Below are 19521 nucleotides of genomic sequence, written 5' to 3'. Positions count from 1 at the left end.
GCAGCCATTACCACAATTTAAGTTTAGGACATTTTCATCACCTGGATAGAAACCCTACTTCTGTTAATAGCCACTTCCCATCACCCCCGCCCCGGCCCCCAGGTCTTGGCAAGCACTGATCTGTTTTCTATCTCTATGTGTTTGCCTAATCTGGACAGTTCATATCAATAGAATCATATACTATGTGGCCTTTCATGTCTGGCTTCTTTCACTTAGCGTAACGTTTTCAAGGTTAATTTATATTGTAGCATGTATTAGTACTTCATTGTTTTTTCTGACTGAATGATATTCCATTGTATAGATACACCACATTTTAAAATTCATCTATTAGTTGATAAACATTTAGCGGCTAAGTGTAGGGGAAAATGGGAGCTGCCTGCCATTGGGCACAGAGTTTCTTTTTGGGGTGACAGAAATGTTCTAAAATGAGATAGTTGTGATGATTGCACAACTTCATGAATGTACTAAAACCCACTGCATTATAGATTTTAAAAGGGTTTTATGATATGTGAATTATATTTCAATAAATAAAACCACGTTTTAGAAAGAACTCTGTGACAGTTATTAATACCACAGATGAACATATTAAGAGGGAGAGAAGACAGGTGTAATGAAGGAAGATAAAACACTGATACTGACATATAACATCCCAGAGCACCTCAGGATCAGTTCCAAGTGTGGATATTAGCCCAGATCATCTCAAAGTTATATTTGTCTTTGAGATATGCCTTTCTATATTAAAAATCTGTTATCTAATATGGTCATGGATAGGTATATTTTCTTTTCTGATTAAATATTTAATAATAACACTTTTATTATGAAAATAATTTCTTGGCTGCCATTTATTTTGAAGAAAATTATAGTGTACGTGTACCAGATATTTGTTTAGTACTTTATGTGTATGATCTTATTTAACTTCACTGCAACCTTATGAAATAGAGATTGTATTAATTTCTCCATTGTATGGGTTAGGAAATTGCGGCATAGAGAAGTTCTGACTTGACCGCGGTCACTCAAGTAAGAAGTGACAGATCTAGTATTCAAATCTAACTATTTCTGAGTCTAAAGCCTGTTCCCTTAAGCCCTTACTCTTTATTATCTTTTAAAATTAGAGTGCATTGTCATTAATCTAAAGTAAGGGTTGTGAGGAACATAATTTAGACCCATCATGGATCTTGCAGGGTTTTCTCGATCTCACTATAACCATCATTTATCTTTCCATAGGCATCATCTAGTGCCTTAGTACTCAAATTAACATTACCTAGGCTGGACGTGGTTGCTTATGCCTGTAATCCCAGCACTTTGGGAGGTCAAGATGGGAGGATCGCTTAAGCCCAGGAGTTTGAGATCAGCCCAGCAACATAGGGAGACCCCATCTTTCCAAAAAAAAAAAATTTTTTTTAAATTAATTGGGCATCATGGCATGTGCCTGTGATCCCAGCTAGTAGGAGGCTGAGGTGGGAAGATCGCTTGAGCCCAGGAAGTTGAGGCTGCAGTGAGCTGTGATCATGCCACTAAAATTTGGCCTGGGAGAAGGAGCAGGACTTTGTCTCAAAGCAAAACAAAACCATTACTTGGGAATGTTGGAAATGTTTAATCTAGTCCAGGCATAATGGCTCACCCTTGTAATCCCAACACTTTGGGAGGCCTAAGTGGGAGGATCGCTTGAGCCCAGGAGTTCAAGACCAACCTGTGCAACAAAATACAATCCCATCTCTACCAAAAATAAAATAAAAAATTAGCCAGGCATGGCAGCATGCGCCTGTAGTACCAGCTACTTCGGAGGCTGAGGTGGAAGGACCACTTGAGCCCAGGAGATCAAGGCTGCAGTCAACCAAGATCATGTCACTGGCCATTCCTTGGAGGACAGAGTGAGACTCTGTCTTTAAAAAAAAAAAAAAAAAAGAACTGTTTAACCCTGGGCCCATCCCAGACCCAAAGAATCTTGGGCCCAATTTTCATGAGTCTAGACTAATCTAGAAGTTAGAATCTGCCTTTTATCAAAATCCTGGGTGATTCAAATGCACTTTAAACATTTGAGAAGCATGGTTATAATACATGTTCTTAGATTAGTTCTAAGTTTGGTGATCCACCAATGATTTTTGCATTGTCAAAGCACACAGCTTAGAATGGAATGACGTGGTCCCCAAATGTGAGGTTGCTGACCTGGGAGTCAGGAATCTGTCTTCATAGTCCTGCTCCTGTGTGATGCAGCAGGCCACTTAATCTGAATCCTGTTTTATTCATATATGAAATGAATAATTTGCTTAAATCTCAATTTTGCGTTTAAGTACATTTACCTCATAGACACCACATCAACTGTATCATACATTTTTTTAAATGTAGAGCTTTTATTCTTGTAATTTTGAAATTTCTATCATTATTTTATCTTAGCCCACAAATTATTTGAGAAGACATATCACCACAACTCATTTTAACTGTCCTTTTCATTGCACTGAAATTCTTTTTTTTTTTTTTTTTTTTTGGTGGGTGTGACCTGCAAGAGTGGGATGTTTTTAAAATGTTCCATTCATCTGTAAAAGAATGTAGATATTTAATTTTGGGAGTAGAGATTCTAGAAATATGTCTGTTAGATCAACCTTGTTACTTTTATTAATCAGATACTCTAAATCTTCTTAAACTTTTTCTCTGCTGTCTTAGGGGAAGAGCCTTCAATATTACACCAATAAGCATGATATTTATATAGATTTTTTTGGTACATGTCCTTCATCAAGTTGAGGAAACTTTCTTCTATGACTAGTTTTCTAGAAGTTTTCTCCATGAATGGATGTCATATTTTGTCAAATGCTCTTCTTACATCTATTGAAAATGATTGTATGATTGTCTTCTTATTCTTTGTTAGTGTGGTGAAGTACGTTGTTATGCCAGCATCCTGCTGGCATAAACCCTAGTTGGTTATGGGTATTATCTTTTTTTACACATTGATGGAACTGATTTGCCAGTTTTTTTATTAAGGATTTTTACGTCTCTTTTCTTGAGGAATACTGGTTTGTTATCATTATAGTAGCCTTATAAAATGAGTTGGGAAGTGTTTCCTCCTCTATTTGCTGGAAGAATTTGCTTGAAGTTGTATGATTTCTTCCTTAAATATTTGTTAAAATTGGTGAAGCCATCTGGACTGGGAAATTCTTTGGGGTAAGGCTTGTGTTTTGTTTTGCAAATCAAGGAAAAGTATGTATTTTTAGATGATCAGATATGTAATTTTTATATTTGCATTACTGCATTCATCACATTGTGTATATTGTTGAGTTGGTTAGTTTAGCTTATTGGATTATGGTTTATATTTCTGAACACATCTGGGAATTTTTCATCTATTCTTGAAATATTCAAATATTTTTCCACTACCACTGTCTCTTCCCAAGAGTTCAATTACATGTATGTTAGACCACTTGATATTGAAATTGTCCCACAGGTTCCTAAGGTAGTATTCACTTTTTCAGCCTTTCATTTTAGCTCTTGAAATTCCATTTGGCACTTTTCAGTAGCTTCCATTTATATCATTATGTTTACATTTTCTTTAAATCCTTCAACGTGCTTACAATAGCAGTTTTAAAGTCCTCATCTGCTAATTGCATTATCTGTCATTTCCAAGTCTATTTTCAGTAGTCTATTACTACTGTTTCTTTTGGTTAGAACTCGTGGGTTATTTAGTAATATGCTTATTTTCTAAACATTTGAGGATTTTCTGGGTGTCTTACAACAGTAAGGATTTTCTGGGTGTCTTACAATTTCTAATTTAATACTTTTTTTAATCATAGAACATACTTTGTATGATTTCATCCTTTTAAACTTAATAGCTCAAGATGTCCATTTCAGTGACTGTTCCACGTGTATTTAAGAAGCATGTGTTTCTTCCTGTTGTTAGATGTAGTGTTGTATACATGTCATTTGGGTCATGTTGGATGATAATACTGTTGAAATCTTCCATATCCTTGTTGATTTTTTTGTCTACTTGTTCTATCAATATTTTAAGAGCAGGAAATCAAAGTATTTTGATTATGGATTTATTTATGTTCCTCTTTATTCTCTCAGATTTGCTTTATGTATTTAGGAGTTTTATTAAAAGTACCTATACATTTAGAATTGTTATTCTTGAATAATTGTCCCTTTTATGATTATGAACTGCCTCTCTTTATATCTGGTCTTATTTTTTATCTTGAATTCTTCTTTAATTAATATTAATATAACTACACCAGCTTTTTTTACTTAGCATTTGCACAATATATATTTTTCTTTTTTTCCCCAAATTTTTGTGTCTTTGTGTTTAAAAGCTATTTCTTATTAATAACACATAGTTAGGACTTTGCCTTCTCATTGGGGAGTGTGATAGGAAGAATAATGACCCCCCAAAGATGTCTACCTTCTAGTACCTAGAGCCTGTGCATGTTTTCTCTCACATGGCAAAAGGAACTTTGCAGGTGTGATTAAGTTAAGGATATGTGATGGGGAGATTATCCTTTGTTATCCAGGTGGGTTCAGTGTAATCTTAAGGTCCTTATGAGGGAAGGGGGAAGGCAGGAGAGACAGAAAAGAAGATATGATAAGAGTAGCAGAAGTCAGGGTGATGTGAGGCCATGAGCCAAGGAATGAGGGTAGCCTCTAGCTAGAACTGGAAAAGGTAAGGAAATAGAGTCTTCTCTAGAACCCCCGGAAAGGTACAGCCCTGCCACCAGCATGATTGTAGTCAAATAAGACCTGTTTGAGACTTCCGACCTTTAGAATGGTAAGAGAAGACACTTATATTGCTTTAAGCCACTAAGTTTCTGGTAATTTCATACCATAGCAATAGGAACTAATACAAGGGCTAAGTTGGTTTATATTTGATGTGATTTCTGATGCGACTATTTAAATCAGCCATCTTGAAGTTTGATTTCTGTTTGTTCCATCTGTTCTTTGTTCCTCTTTGCTTCTTTCTTGCAGGTTTGTTTTTGGTGGGGGAGAGTGGGGATGAGTCAATATATTTAGAATTCCATGATCTCCTCTATTGACTATTTGTGCTTTTGGGGTTACTTTTTTAGGGTTGCTGTAGAAATTATTTTTCAAAACCATAATCTATGTTCAAAGATATCCCATTACTTAAGGAATTATTTAAGAATTTTATAAAAGCATCCTGCTTGGAATTTTTCTGAGCTTCTCAGATTTGTTGTCTCAGACTTAGTTGTCTTCAATCAACCCCAGAGAATTCTTGGCCATATATTTTAATTCTTTTACCCCACTTTTCTCTTCTACTGGGACTCCAATTAAATGTATGCTTTGGATATTTGATATTATTCTGTTGATCTTGGGGGCCCTGTTCCATTTTATTTTTCATTCTTTTGTCTCCTTATGTTTTAATTTAGATAATTTATAATGCCTTGTTTTCAAGTTCACTGATTCTTTGCTCCATCCAATATACTAATAAATCCATGAATTCATGCCATATCATGCTAGAAATGGATTTCTAGCATTTCCATTTGGTTCTGTTTTATAGTTTCCGGTGGTGTCAGTGAAACTGGTAGAATAAGGGCCTCTAAAAATCCTCTTTCATAAAAGCAATGAAAATACTGGCAAAAGTAGTCAGAATCTATTTTTTCAGAACTCTGAAAATTGACCAAAGGCTTGCATCAATCCAGGAACATTTGTTCAAGAAAAAAATGAATGAGTAAGAAAAGTGAGCTTTGTGGCATTTTAATTTATCATGTCCCATCCCTGTTTCCCCTGCAACTCCACAGTAGCCTTGAAAACCGGTAGCCCACAGGCACAGTGCAGACCTGCAGCCTGCCAGCCACCAGTAGGGGCAGAAAAGGGTTGGACTTCCTTCAAAGCCCCATTCCCAGAGAAATGTCATTATTTTTCCTGTCTGGTGATTCCCTGAAAGAGACCCCACTTATAAGGCCGTCTTTATACAACCTGACTCAGAGGTTGCCCAATGCCAACAGCCTTTTCCCAGTGGACATTTGTCAAAAACAAGCAGAGGCAATTGTTGAATAGTATAGCTGCCTGGGGAGGTAGATAACAATTTGGGCAAACAATAGGGTAACCTGAAAGCTTAAAAAGAAAAGCTACGGAATGAGGTGGCCATAGAAGGCTTTGAAAAGCTCATATGCTATTCCTGGGATTTTAAAAGACCAAGACTATGTATGTGGCTTAGCACAAGATTTCAAAGGGATCCACACCTAAGAACTTCACAATCAAGCTGTCAAAAGGCAAAGTCAAAGAGAAGATTTTGGAAGTAGCAAGAGAGAAGTGACTCATCATCTACAAGGAATCCTCAGTAATATGAAAGACTGATTTCTCATCATGAACAATGGAGGCAAGATAGTTGTATCACTCTGTGGAAATTCTCTATATCTTCACACATGATATTTACCTTTTTCTACTAGGTTATTTAACATATTAATCATAGTTATTTAAAGTCCCTTTGTCTTAATTCCAGTCGGGGCCATTAATGTGTCTGCTTCCAGTATTTTATCTCTATATGGAGAGTCATTATTTTTGCATGCACTTTGTGTGTGTGTGTGTGTGTATTTTTAAAGTTTTTATTTAATGCTCAACATTTTGTGTAAACAAAATAAAACAGTAGACATTACACTATATATTTATGTCCAGTGGAGGATTTCTTCTTTTCTGTAAGACCATTAGTATGGGGGCTTGGGTTTCTTGTAAGTAGCAAGTCGTTAGGTTTTGTTTCCTTTCTTTTATCCAAATTGATAATCAGTTTTCTTTTAAGGGTGAGATTAATCAGTTCATATCTTATGTTGGTTAACAATTACTAAGTAACAAATTACAAAATGTAGTGACTTAAACATTTATTATCTTGTGGTTTCTATGGGTCAGGCATCTGGGCCTGGCTTAGCTGGGTGCCTCTGCCCTAAGGTCTTGTAGTCAAGGTATCTGCTGGGGCTGCTGTCTCATTTGAAGGCTCCACTGCGGGAGGGTCTGCTTCCAAGCTCACTCACATGACTGTGGGCAGGAGTCAGTTCCTTGAGGGCTGATGGACTGAGGGCCTCTGGTCCTCACTGGCTGTTGGTCAGTGGCCACCCTCAGTGTCTTACTATGTAATTTTGGCCTTCTGAGACCTGTCTTCCCAGTGGTAGTGGAGGCAGCTCATAAAATGGAAGCTTGCCTCATCAGTGTGGACAAGGAAAAGAGTATGAGCAAGACAGAAATCACTGTCTTTTAAAACTAAATCTTGGAAGTGACATCCCATCACTTTGCCATATTCTATTTATTAGTAATGAGTCTCAAGTTCCAGCCCACACTCAAGAGGAGGAGATCCCACAGGGGCATGAGGCCTAGGAGGTGGAGATCATCAGGGGCCATCCTAGAGGTCCCCTTCAGGTGCTTTTTGTGGTAACCAATTTACTTACACTTATTTCTATAGTTTTATTTGGTCTTTTCTGTTTACCATCCTCTCCCTCTCTCTCCCTTCCCCTTTTCCCACTCTCCCTCACTCACGCCTACCAGTGTCTTTCTCCCTCCCCTCGCCTACCTCCCATCCTCTCACCTGCCTTCTACTCTGGCTTCCATCCTCCTTCCCCTCTCTTACCCGCTTCTCCTCTCCAGTCTTTCCCTTCTCATCTTCTGAAACAGCTGTTAGACACATTCTGGACCATCAGTCTGTCTTCCACAGTTTTTAGCTTTTATCAGACTTTTTATCTTTGGGTTTGTTTTTTTTTTTTTTTTTTTTTTGAGACAGAGTCTTACTCTGCTGTCCAGGCTGGAGTGCAGTGGTGCGATCATAACTCACTGCAGCCTCAAACTCCAGGGAACAAAAGATCCTCCTGCCTCAGCCTCTCAAGTAGTGGGCATGTGTCACCATAGCCAACTTTTTATTTTTATTTTTTGTGGAAATGGAGTCTCGCTTTGTTGCCCATTCTGATCTCCAGCTCCTGGACTCAAGCAATCCTCCCGACTTTTTATCTTTGTCTTCCATTGGTACATTCTTGCTCAAATCTCCATACTTCATTTCAGTTTGATAATTTTTCCCTTGCTGTCCTCAGCTTAGAGTTTGTCTTATCCATTTAATTTTTTATTTAGTAGATTTTAAATGTATAATCTTTACCTATTTAGTGGTTAGCCTGTTTCAGGTTCATAATTTCTTTTTTGTAAATCAGAAGTTACTTCGTTTTATCTTTTTGAGCAACTTAAATATGCATATTTAAAATTATTTATCAATTGGAGGTTGTAATGCTGGCTGGATATCCGATGATGTTAAGGAATTCATGTTAAATTGTTTTTGATATGCAATACTACTATGGTTGTGTTTTAGAAATTAAAAGTCCTTATTTTTTAGAGCAACGTATTGAAGCTATGTAGATGAAGAGATCTGTAAGAAACTTGGGTGGAGAAGGTGGAGGGTAGAGATGAAAGAAAATCTCTTTAGTTTCTAATTGTTGAAGCTTACTGATGGCTATCTGGGGTTTTATTATATTCTTCTTTCTTGTGTTTAAATTTTTGCATAATAAAAAGTTTTTTGAAATCCTTTGTCATATTGTCCTATAAAATTAATGTCATCTGGAGTAAATTCATATTTCAGTTACTGCTTTTATTGGTAGCCTTTTCAGAAATTCTGTTTCGTCACATATTTGAGATTCAGTTTGTAGGTTCATTTGGAGTGGAAAGTTCAATATTTCTATTGTCACCTACACCTGCATCCCAGTGCGGGACCAGGTCTGATTTTGGCCTTCTGAGGCCTGTCTCCACAGTGGTCCTAGTGATATTGCAGAGCCAGGAACTGAGTGACTAGGTTCATTTGTCATCCAGGAGTGGGATATGTAGCTTCTGGGCTTTCTAGGTTTAAGCAAACTGAAAACCCTGTCCCTCAGTGGAGGTCTTCAGAAGTTTTTTATATCAGCTTCTTATTTTAGGGAGATCCCTAGGCTTCAGGTCGCCAGCCTGGCTTCAGGGCCCCACTTGTGCAGAATGTGGTTTATTCTGACCCTGCATGATAAAGAGGGTTCCTGACTGCCTCTGCCTGCTCCAGACTTGGAGCCAGCAGGCCTGTGGCTTCAGCCCCACCCACTGCTTTGCATTTCTGTTTGGTATTGGACACTTTAATCTTGTTTTTGAACCTGTCTGTGTCTTTTTGGTCACCTGTTCTATAATTTATCTGCCAATGCTATGTGTTTGGAGTAGGGTAGAGACATCAAAGTGTGAACTCACTGGGTTGTCTTGACTGGAGGAGGTCCTTGACCAAATCATGCAGATTCCCTCAATTCTCTATGCAAAGACTGTCATCTGCTGAGTACACGTTCATAATGGTGATATTTTACCTTTATATTAGAGACAACATTCTTAATTCCAAAATTTTTCCCTGAACACTGTCTCGGAAATCTCCTTAGGGAAAATAGCAACCCGCTAACCCTACAAGTGAGTCTGTCTTATGGTCTCCCCAGCACATCTCTCTGAAATTATTTATCTGCACACACATTTGCATCTCCCACTGGGATCTAAGCTTCATGATAGCAGAGATTCTCTCTCTGGCTTCCCTGTTGTGCCCTCAGCCCTTTTACAATTCTGTCTGTCACACAGAGGTGTCCTTCATGGTGTTCTGGTAAGTGACACACTCAGGCACTGAAGCCACAGTTGTGCTGCATGCTGCGTGGCCTCTCATGAGTGCTAGGAAGCCACTATGAGACTGCGGGGCAACTGTGTGGAGTGGCGGGTGCTGCCCAATGTGCTCTTCCATACGTCACAGCCAGGTCATTGAGTGTCTGCTCTGGGCCAGGCACTGACACTCAGGCATTTGTGTCATACTCAGTTTCTACAGCCATTTGTCGTGTCACCTCTTGTCCATTGTCAGTCATTGGGATTGCATTCTAAATCTCAGATGAGCAGAGCTGGTGGGCGGTGCTTTGTAGCAGATGAATTAGAGGCGGTGAGCTTGCCACCCTAGTGGCTTACTTGTGACGAAGCCAAGGTGTTGGGGATATGGTGCACATCGCGGAGTTTTCATTCAAGTGGGAGGCACAGCCTCATCCCTCTCCAAACAGTTCATTTCATTCTTAACTGCTGAATTGTGCTGCATTGGACATGAATAGAAAAGTAGGCCTTGATGTCCTCAACGTTTCTTCCTGTTTGTGTGAACAGTCTCTAGCCTAAGGAGGTGCTGATGGCTAGGCATCTTTGCCCAACACTTTAGTCCTGTGTCCCATTCCTTGCATAGACATCCTGCTGGCACAGGCCCTGAAAGCTTCAGGATGAGCATTCTGGTAGCCTCGGCCCAGAGGAGGCATCACAGTGTCAGTGGGATGGTGGTGGACATGTGGACTCACCTCCTTGTCTCTGCTGCTTCACTTAATTGTAGAGAATGGCAGCTGAAGAGCCGTATGATGGTTTTGCCTTCAGATGTCATCTTCCTGCTTGGCTGGGACTGCTGGTCAAAAAATGGCAGGTCCAGAGCCCTCAGAGACTTTCCTTTACTGGCTGCTTAATTGCATCAGACGAGCTTCTCCTCTGACTGCACCAGGGATTGGTAACAGTTAAGTGCTGGACTGCTGAGAGGCCCAGCGCAGATTAGCCGTGCTTGCATTCCTGGGACACAGCTTCAGCAGCACACTTTGAAAAGCCCTGTGAGAAATTCCTGGCATTTAGTCCCACTGTTTGTATTTAGCTTTTCTGAAGTGTTGGCATTCCAGAGGCATTCCAGAAGCCTTCCTGGCATTTTTAGATCCTCTGCAACTGCCTGGGGATCCAGGTTATTACTTCTCCCTTATACAGGTAAGGGGAAAACAGACAAGACAGCATCTTGCTCAGGCTTCCTAGAGGCCACTCAGTAATAGAGCTGGTGTTAGAACTTAACTCTCAGGGAGGGGTTCAGCCAGCCACCCAAGCCCACTGGCCTGGTGTGGCCCTTTCGCCTGAGTCTTTCTCCTGGTACTTTGCACTCAGGAGCACTGGTGAGTGGTCAGCCCTTATTACAAACTATCTTGCTGGTTGTTCTGCAAGGTTCTATGTCAGTAGGAGTAGCACTGCCAGGGAGATGGGCTTTCAAAAACTTGGGTTCATGTCTTACCCCATATTTTTGAGTGATTCAAACCCATGTGCTGATACCATAGTGTGGCTTAAAAGGAAAAAGCTCAGGACTTGGAAGTCATATGAACTTAGGTTCACAGTCTACCACTGGCTAGCTTATGCTCTTGGGGGTAGTGAGGATTAATTAAGTGCCATCAGGAACTTAGCGGAGAACCTGAGCACACACAGCCCTAGCACAGGGGTAGACAGCAAGCAGATGGTGTTATTCCTCCATACAGTCACAAAAGGCAGTCCTGAGCTCCCCAGGCCCCTGTGACTGTCTCCACCCTGACACTCAGTGTGGAGTTGTTCCACATTTGACCCGTGGAGGGTAGAAGCGGGCCCTGGGGCCTGGTCCTGGGAAGCCCCCGGAAACTTCGGGATGTGAGTATCCCAGTGATGGGACTTATATCCCTGCCCTGCCATGTGCTGGTGACCCTTTATGGAGGCCTGTTGAGACCCTGCCCACGTCTGTTGGGGTTTCCTTTAACCTTCTGTACAGCTATGCGTCCCTTCCAGCTTTACACATCATACCTGAGGAAGCTGGAGGTCAGGAACTTGTTCAAGGTTGCCTAGCTAGTTAAGGGTGGGCTGAGTTCAACCTGAGGTCTGCCAGGTTGCTTGCCCTGGTAAGCTGAGCCCTCAGCCTAACTGGACCTGGAGGGAGGGCGCTTGGCCCTGTGCTCCAACAGGGACTCAGCCATCCCCATCAGGCGGGTGAGGGAGCAGCACCCCTCCAGCTGACTCTGTGCCTGTCTTCCTGCAGGCATGGATCCCTGCTCCTTCCAGCTCAGAGTGTGAGGCTCTATTTGTGTGAACAGTCTCTAGCCTAAGGAGGTGCTGATGGCTAGGCATCTTCGCCCAACACTTTAGTCCTGTGTCCCATTCCTCACATAGACATCCTGCTGGCACAGGCCCTGAAAGCTTCAGGATGAGCATTCTGGTAGCCTCCGCCCAGAGGAGGTGCTGGTTCCAAGCATAAGGATACCAAGGCCAACACATAGCTGTGTGGCTCATGACCGCACACCCAGCGGCCAGACACACCTACATTGACCAAGGTTCAGACCCCAGCTACTCTCTGAATGGCTGTGAGCTTTCGGACAGCTACTTAGGCTCCCTGTTGTCATCTGGCTTCTCACCTGTAGTGGGGGATCATGATGATCCCACCTGCCCTTTAGAAGTATGGTAAGGATCAAAGGAAACAACTGTGGGAGCACTGTGAACAGGACTCCCATAATCAATAAATGTTATTGTTTGTCTGTGAAGCGGCTATAGTAATTACCCACCTTGAAGGATTGTTGTGAAAATTAAGCACAATATATGTGAATGATCTGGCGTTTCATAAGGTTTTCAGTTCATTATTGCTACTGTTCTCATTGTGAATGTGAGCAGAAATGTCCGTCGCCTTCTCCCTGCAGCACCATTCCAGCACCATCACTACTGGCTAACGTGGGCTTTGTTCTCTTCCAAGCAGGCCAGGGAGCTGGAGAGCAGAGAGGCAGAGCTAAGACGCCGTGACACCTTCTACAAGGAGCAGCTGGGGCGTATTGAGAGGAAGGTAAGACTCCTGCTTGGCTCTATTCCTCGGGGCCAGGTCCTAAAGGCATCTGACCAGAACACATCACCATCATAGGGGGAGAGAGGAGTCCGCAGGCCCAGTGCCCATTCGCCCAAATGTCAGTCACTCCTTGGACATGCCCTCCTGCGTTCTGCAGCAGGCACCCAAATAGAGCCTTTCAACAAGTTGCATTCATGGAGATAATTGGTTTTTAATTGTCTCCCCACTGCCCCACCTTTTTTTTGTTGAATGTGGCTGGCTCTAGAGTAGTTCAATTTTAGAAAAAAATTCACTTTCACCACAGGGCGGTGCTGAGTCCCAGTATACCTTTTCCACTTTAGTTAAGCTGCATTTGGTAAAAATAATAATAACGTGATGTCTTGCTATACAAATACATTAAAGTTGTATTATTGATTTTCTCCTGGGAGTCGGGAAGATCAAAGTGCACTACGGCTGCACACTCGCTGCTTTTCTAAAGATAAGTCTTTGAAATGAATGAGATTTAAAAATATCATCATGCCTTTTTAAAAAAAAAAAAAAAAACCCTACCACGACTCTTGAAAATTCATTTGGTAACTTGCTTATTTTTTGGTTTAATTTGTGGATCATGACAGATTTTTCAAAGAAATGGCTTAAAACGTGGGAGGGGATGGTTGGGAGGTTAAAAAAAAAATTGTTCCCCCTCATGCCTGAGACAGCATACCAAGCAACCTGAGCCATCAGCTTATTGCAGGCAAATCTTCGCAAATCATTTGTCACGGTTTGGAGCTTTGAAATTGACAGTTTGCTTGAGGGGCCTGATTTCCACAGGGGTTTCCTCCTGTGCCATGCCACAGTGGAGCCTGGCAGAAACGTGGGTTTCTGGATTTCCAGGCCATGGGGAAAAGAGGGAGGTTCTTCCATGCCCCATCATCACCTGCTTGTCCACCTTTGCCAGTGTTTAGGGGCTGGCCGGAGTTGACATGCCATGAACACAGAGTGCTGATGGTGATATCCCACAGTCTGAGGAACGGCAGTGCACCTCTGAGCCACTTTCCGAGTGGCCCTTAACAAGCAAATCTTTCACAGAGCAGCCTCATGCACAGGTTTGACTGTAGCTTATAATGACAAGGATTGTGATTTGAGATCCCAGAAAAGGGTAAAAAAAAATTCCACCAGCCATAGCTCTCATTATCACAGTTTCCCGTATGTTCATAGGCACAGGGTTTTTTTTTGTTTGTTTGTGTTTTTGTTTTTTTATTTGTGCAATTCTTTGGTCTCCTTTGTGCTCCTCATGTTTCCCTCCCTGGGCTTGGCTGCTAGAGGCATGTGTACATGTCTGTTTCGGGTGGAAGGAAAAGAGCCTCGCAGCATTTTTGCCTCTCTAAAATACGTTTTCCTCTTGTCATTCTCCTCTCTCATCTCTACCCTAGTTCTCTTCTTAGAAACCAAGTCTCTGCTTTGCTAAAGGAGAGGAAGTTCTGGATGAGACTTCTTTCTCTTCATTAAATGAAGTCCAAACTCCTTACATATGCAGGTGTAGGCTTTTTAAAAATCGAGGTTTCCTAGATGATTGTGAAGAGTTATTAAATGCTTCCAGAAGGAGGTGCAAAAGCATGATCTCCTTTCTGACTCTTAAACACAGCATTTCGCTGGTGATAATAAAAAAAAGGAAAGCACCTCCAACATCTCAGGAAATGGAGATTGGTGCGGGAGATAGGAGGATTAAAGGGGAGCCAGGGGGAGAGGCAGAAAGGAGGCAGAAGAATGAGGCTTAATTGTATTAGTTTTGAAAAAGGTTTTCGATCTTCTCCGCGGATAATTTTATTCCTGTAATGGCTGGGAAGATGGAAAACACAGCATCTGACAATCTTTTTTTATTAGCTGTTGCTTTTACACGATTCCTCTTTCATTTGTTGAATGCTCGCAGACCTTGACATTTCCAGCTTCTGTACACACGGCTCCAGGAGTTTCCAATCATCACAGCCCTTTCCTTTTCCCCCCCATTTCCTTTAAGTTTAGAAATTGACAGTAAAAACCTGTTCGGGGGAAAGTTGGATAAGCTGCTGCATGATCCTTGACCACCCAAAACAGCTTAGAGTACAGTCCCGGGTGAGAGCAGGTTGAGATGGGGAGGCTGATGCCTGTGGCTGTTGGCCGAGTCGTGGTGTATCCAAGGGGCTGAGTGGAATCCTGCAGCCATCCACCTGTGGTAGCCGGTCAGCTTCCACCTTCTACCTGTTGAGACTGGCAGGTAAGGAAAGCCTGCACAAAATCCAGTCTCATTTTCAAGGAGGGAGAGACTTCTGGACCTTTTTGTCTGCAGTATTTATTTCCTAGATGATTATTCTTAAGCATGGAAATCCCATTTTGTAGGGCTCCTGTGCTTTATAATCTTTCTGAGTAATTGTTCTTCACAGCCACACTGCAAGATCTAAGTAAGCAATATTGTTTCCATTTCCCTATAGAAAGCAGTGAGCTGTTGACACAGACAGGGGCCTTGTGAGGGTCTCATGGCACGTGAAGAAGCAGCCTGGACATTGAGTATGGTGTAACTGATGGCGTGTGGGCACCAGAGCCCATGAGCCTTGGCTCCCACACAGCAATTCAGTCAGTGTGCCTCCTTTCAGCTCGGTTTCTCCATCTGTAAAATGGAGATGCTAATGCTTTCTGCCGGTAGTTAATGGGAGGATTAAGGAAAGTAACGCCTGTAAAAGTGTTTGTGTGTGCTTGGCACCTGGCAAGTGCTGGCTCCTTCCCTGGTGCACAGCAGTACTGGGGGCTCTGTTTCATGTCACAGTGCTTCAGGTTTGGATTAATGGATGAGCATGTGTGCATGCACACGTATATGCATGCTGAGATGGATTTTTATCATTAACGGTGGCCTGACCCCAACACCTGCTCTCTGGGATGGGCAAGCCTTCTCTGTGGGCTGCATCAGACTTTTCTCTGATGGTCTTGCAGTATCCAGCAGACTGGGGCCATGCACTCCCCAGGTGTTTCCGCACATCTGACAGTGTCATAGAACAAGGTCTTTGTCCGTTTCTGTGGGCATCTTTGCACGGGACCCCTATTAACTTCAATAGGGATGGCACCATGTTTGAGAGCTCAAACAAGAGCCCCAGAGCCGGCAAATGAGACATAGGGTTTTATTTGCAGAAAAGTTACATACAGGGACAGTCCAGTGGCGGTGGGATGGACAGGAGAACCGCAAGGCCCCATGGCTGGCTGAACAAGCGAACCACTACTCCCAAAGAGCATGTAGTTTCCATAGCATTTTCACTTAGCACTCTCCCTAACAGCTTCTACCTGGCAACCTTCATTTAAACCCAGGGGTGGCCAATCTTTTGGCTTCCTTAGGCCACCCTGGAAGAATTGTCTTGGACCACATAAAATACACTAACACTAATGATGGCTGATGAGCTAAAAAAAAAAAAAAAAATCACAAAATCTCATAATGTTTTAAGAAAGTTTATGACTTTGTGTTGGGCCACGTTCAAAGCCTTCCTTGGCTGCGTGCAACCTCTGGCCTGTGGGTTGGACAAGCTTGATTTAACCCAAAACAAAGGGCCTCAATGCCCTGTACAGCTGTGTTCCATAGATTTTCACTTCACAAGGGCGGGTGATTCAGATGTTCCTTATAGATAAGGAATGGATCTCCGGGTTGGCCATTCCCAGATTCCTTAGCTCAGAGCTCCAAACACACATTCAGGTGCATCTGCCATACTGGCATATGGACCAGGAACATGAGACCCTCGACTGCCTGTGCTGGCTTGAGTCATGGCTGCTGAACCCCTTGCCATCTTAGCTGTGCTCCCCCCGCACACCTGGCTCCAGAGCCTTTGCTCAGCTGCCACTTTGTAATTTTCTGCAGGAAGCAAAAGAACCAGGAGTGGGATTCACCCACACCATGCCTGGATTCAGCTATTATGGGGCTAAGGGGGGACTTGTGACTCTTCAGAACCAGCACACTTTATTGTCTTCTAGTAGAAACCTCGGTGCTGGGTGGCTCTGAAGGAGACCCTGAGAGCCCATGGAGTTGACCACTTGTGGCTGGCCAAGGCCTTGTCTTCTGCAGTCAACCATGGAGCTGAGTAGGGTGGTAGGGATGAGTAGGCTTTGGGGTCCAGCAGACCTCAGTTTACTTCTGCCTCAGTCATGTAAGCAGCCTTGTGACCCTGAGCATGTCATTACATTCTGTAGCCTCAGTTTCCTTATCTTTGAAATGAGGATTTAGGACTAACCTGCCAGCTATTTTGGGGTGAGTGGTAGTTTGTGTAAAGCAACCATCAGAGTACCTGACCTCAGTATCCAGTCCTCTTTCATGTTATTTCTGTCCTCTTCCTCCTCTTTAATAAATGCCCAGCCTTCATTTACTCCACATCAATTTAAGTCTGCTAAATGCCAGGCACAGAGATGGCTCAGACAGCTGTGGCTCCTGCCTTATGATACCCATAGTCAGGTTTGGGAGGGAAGGGAGATGCCGAGGATTAGGATGCCATTTGGGAGGATGCCCATATGCAGGCTTCCTGTGACTAGAGAACCTCTCAGCTCTGTAAAATGCTTCATCTCACTTTATCCAAACTCAGCATCTATGAAGTGGAGAAGGTCTTTTTCAGGGTTAGCGTCAAAAACCAAGCCAGGAAGAAAGGGAGAAATGTATTCTTCCTGGACTTTATCTCCTTTCCCCAGGATTGAAGTCTTCCTCCCTGCACCTTTCAGATGCCTCCCTGCCCTGCCTCTGAGCAGTCAGCCCTTTCCCCCATTGTATTCCCTGCTGCCAATCAAGTTTTCTTAAGAAAAGACCATCTTCTGATCCCGATAGCCCTGCAGTTTTCTCACTGACACTGCTCAATAGACATGCCTATCCTGGGCACACTGGTCTCTGCCTTGAACCTTGATGTGTAGGGAAACACAAGCTACACAACGTGTTTGGTGGAGGAATTAAATATAGGATTTCCACTTCACAAGGTCAGCAAACGTGAAAAAAGCTCATCCTCAGTAAATATCAGGAAAATGCAAATTATAACCACAACATGATACTGTTACACACTTGGAAGAATGGCCAAAGTGGAAAAGACAGACAGCTCCAAGTGCTGACAAGGATGTGGTTTAACCTAAACTCCAAGACACCATTGGTGGGGTGTAAGTTGGCGTAGCCACTGTGGAATATCGATAGCCAGCATCTTTTAAAGCTGAACTTGGGTATGCCCCAGGACCCAGCATTCTGCACCCGGTGCAGATGTGCCCCCAGGTTCACCAGAAGAGATACTGTGGAATGTCCATGGTAGTGTCATTCATGATAGTCCTGAAAATCAGGAGAGAGGCAAGTGCCAGTGGTATTCATGATAGAGCACTGCTAGCATGAAAGTGAGATGTCCACAGCTGCAGGTGCTGCTGCTGGAACTCCAGACACACTGCTGAGCAAAGGAGCCGGCTAAGGAAGAGGACCTGCAAACTGTGTGATTCCATCTACAGAAGGGGTGAAAGCAGCACAGCACATCTATGGTGTTAGCAACTGGGATAACGGTTACCCTGTGGGGGTAGCAGTGACTAGCAGGGGTCATGTGGTGGGGAGGTAAGGCTTCCTTTCATGACGTTGGTGTTAGTTACAGGTGTGTTCAGTTGCTGAGAGTTCATCTGGCTGTGCTCTCAGGAAAGAGTCAGCATGTGAGGCTTCATAAAAAGTGGGCTACAGCTGAGGAAGGCAGCCCAGCAGGGGTGTCCCATGGCCTCTGCTGCTCCTTGCTGCCAGGCACCCTCCTCGCTGGCCTGCGAGGCTCTGCTCAGGGCCTGCTTTCCAAATCTTAGGGACCTTACAGGCCTTGAACATCCTCTTCCAGGCCCTCCCAGGCCCATCTGTGTGTTTGTCTCACCTCCTTGTGCGACTGGAGGACAGACCAGTAGGGAGAGGCTACTTGCCTTATGGAGAGACACAGCCGGAATGCAGCAGGCCCGCTGCAAGCCCACATCTGTCTGCACCCGGCCCGCTGGGCTCTTGCCTCCTCTGAGTTCTGTAATTCTGAGTGCCTCCTCTTCTGACCGGGTTGCTCCATATCCATTCAGTCTAGTAGAGTTGCTAAAACCCTGTGTCAGGCGCTGTGAGACCTGGGGCATGGGCACAGGATGGGGGCTGGGTGTGGAGCTGCACCTCACTGGAGTGCCCCATAGGCACCGCAGAATCACCTGCTGCTCCATCTTCTGTCCCCTGCTGAGGCTTGGTCCCTGTGCATATTCTAGCCCTTGCCACACTCTGTTTTGTTAGCGCCTGTGGCTGTCTGCTCTGCATCTGCGAGCACAGTCCTTGCTGGTCTGATTCATCAGGTGATTCATCGCCAAGAGCTGGGGATGCGGTGTCTGGCATAGAATAGGTGCACAGTAAATGTTTGCAGGAATAAAGAAGGGAATGTGTGTGTGTGCAATCAGGAAACAGTGACGCAGTGGGGTTCCAGAGGAGGAGGGAGCCTTTGCCCAGAAGGCTTCTCGGTGGGAGCTGTGTTTGGAGGGAGCAGGATGTCAGTGGGCCGCATGCAGGGCTGGTCGTGGAGAAACTGGGGCTTCTGGCTGGAGAGCTTGGCCCCAGCGAGGTGCTCTGTGGGAAGGGAGGCCACAGGTGGTGCAACTGGGAAAACAGGCTGGCCTGAGAAAGAATAATGGTGCCATTAAGAGAAAGAGAAAATTTAGGTGAGCCACTACACTTGGGAAAGGTTGTGAGTTTAATTCTAGGCATGCACTTATGAGGCAGAGATGACCAGCAGATGATTGAGAAGTATCAGACAGGGAGTTCTGTGTCCTACAGAATGACAGTCACAATAATTTTGTGAGCATATGCTATGTGCCAGGCCGTCTTACACAAGTCATCGTGAATCCTTGCGGCAACCCTGTAAGGTAAATTATATTACACATGTTCTACAAATGCAAAAGCTGGGAAGCAGGCTGAAGCAGCTGCCAGAAGCCGTGCACGTGGC

At 43.5% G+C, this 19521-nt stretch overlaps 1 protein-coding gene across 17 annotated transcripts in view; it reads left to right on the top strand.

Annotated features, from left to right (window-relative positions):
* Nucleotides 1–19521, top strand: part of CHCHD6 (coiled-coil-helix-coiled-coil-helix domain containing 6) — a 238431-nt gene that overhangs the window by 122862 nt on the left and 96048 nt on the right. For 11 of the 17 annotated variants that reach the window (XM_074033226.1, XM_015446310.3, XM_005547894.4 and 8 more), the window contains one exon: nt 12491–12574. In XM_074033226.1, coding sequence (XP_073889327.1) covers nt 12491–12574 — 84 coding nt within the window. Of the gene's footprint in view, nt 1–12487; nt 12575–19521 lie in introns of all 17 variants that reach the window. The other 6 variants (XM_015446311.3, XM_015446305.3, XM_074033224.1 and 3 more) reach the window with 1 other exon arrangement.

The sequence above is a fragment of the Macaca fascicularis genome, chromosome 2, assembly GCF_037993035.2.
Source record: "Macaca fascicularis isolate 582-1 chromosome 2, T2T-MFA8v1.1".
NCBI classification, from domain to species: Eukaryota; Metazoa; Chordata; class Mammalia; order Primates; family Cercopithecidae; genus Macaca; species Macaca fascicularis.
Note: the sequence above shows the minus strand (reverse complement) of the source record. Positions and strands in the feature narration are given on the sequence as shown.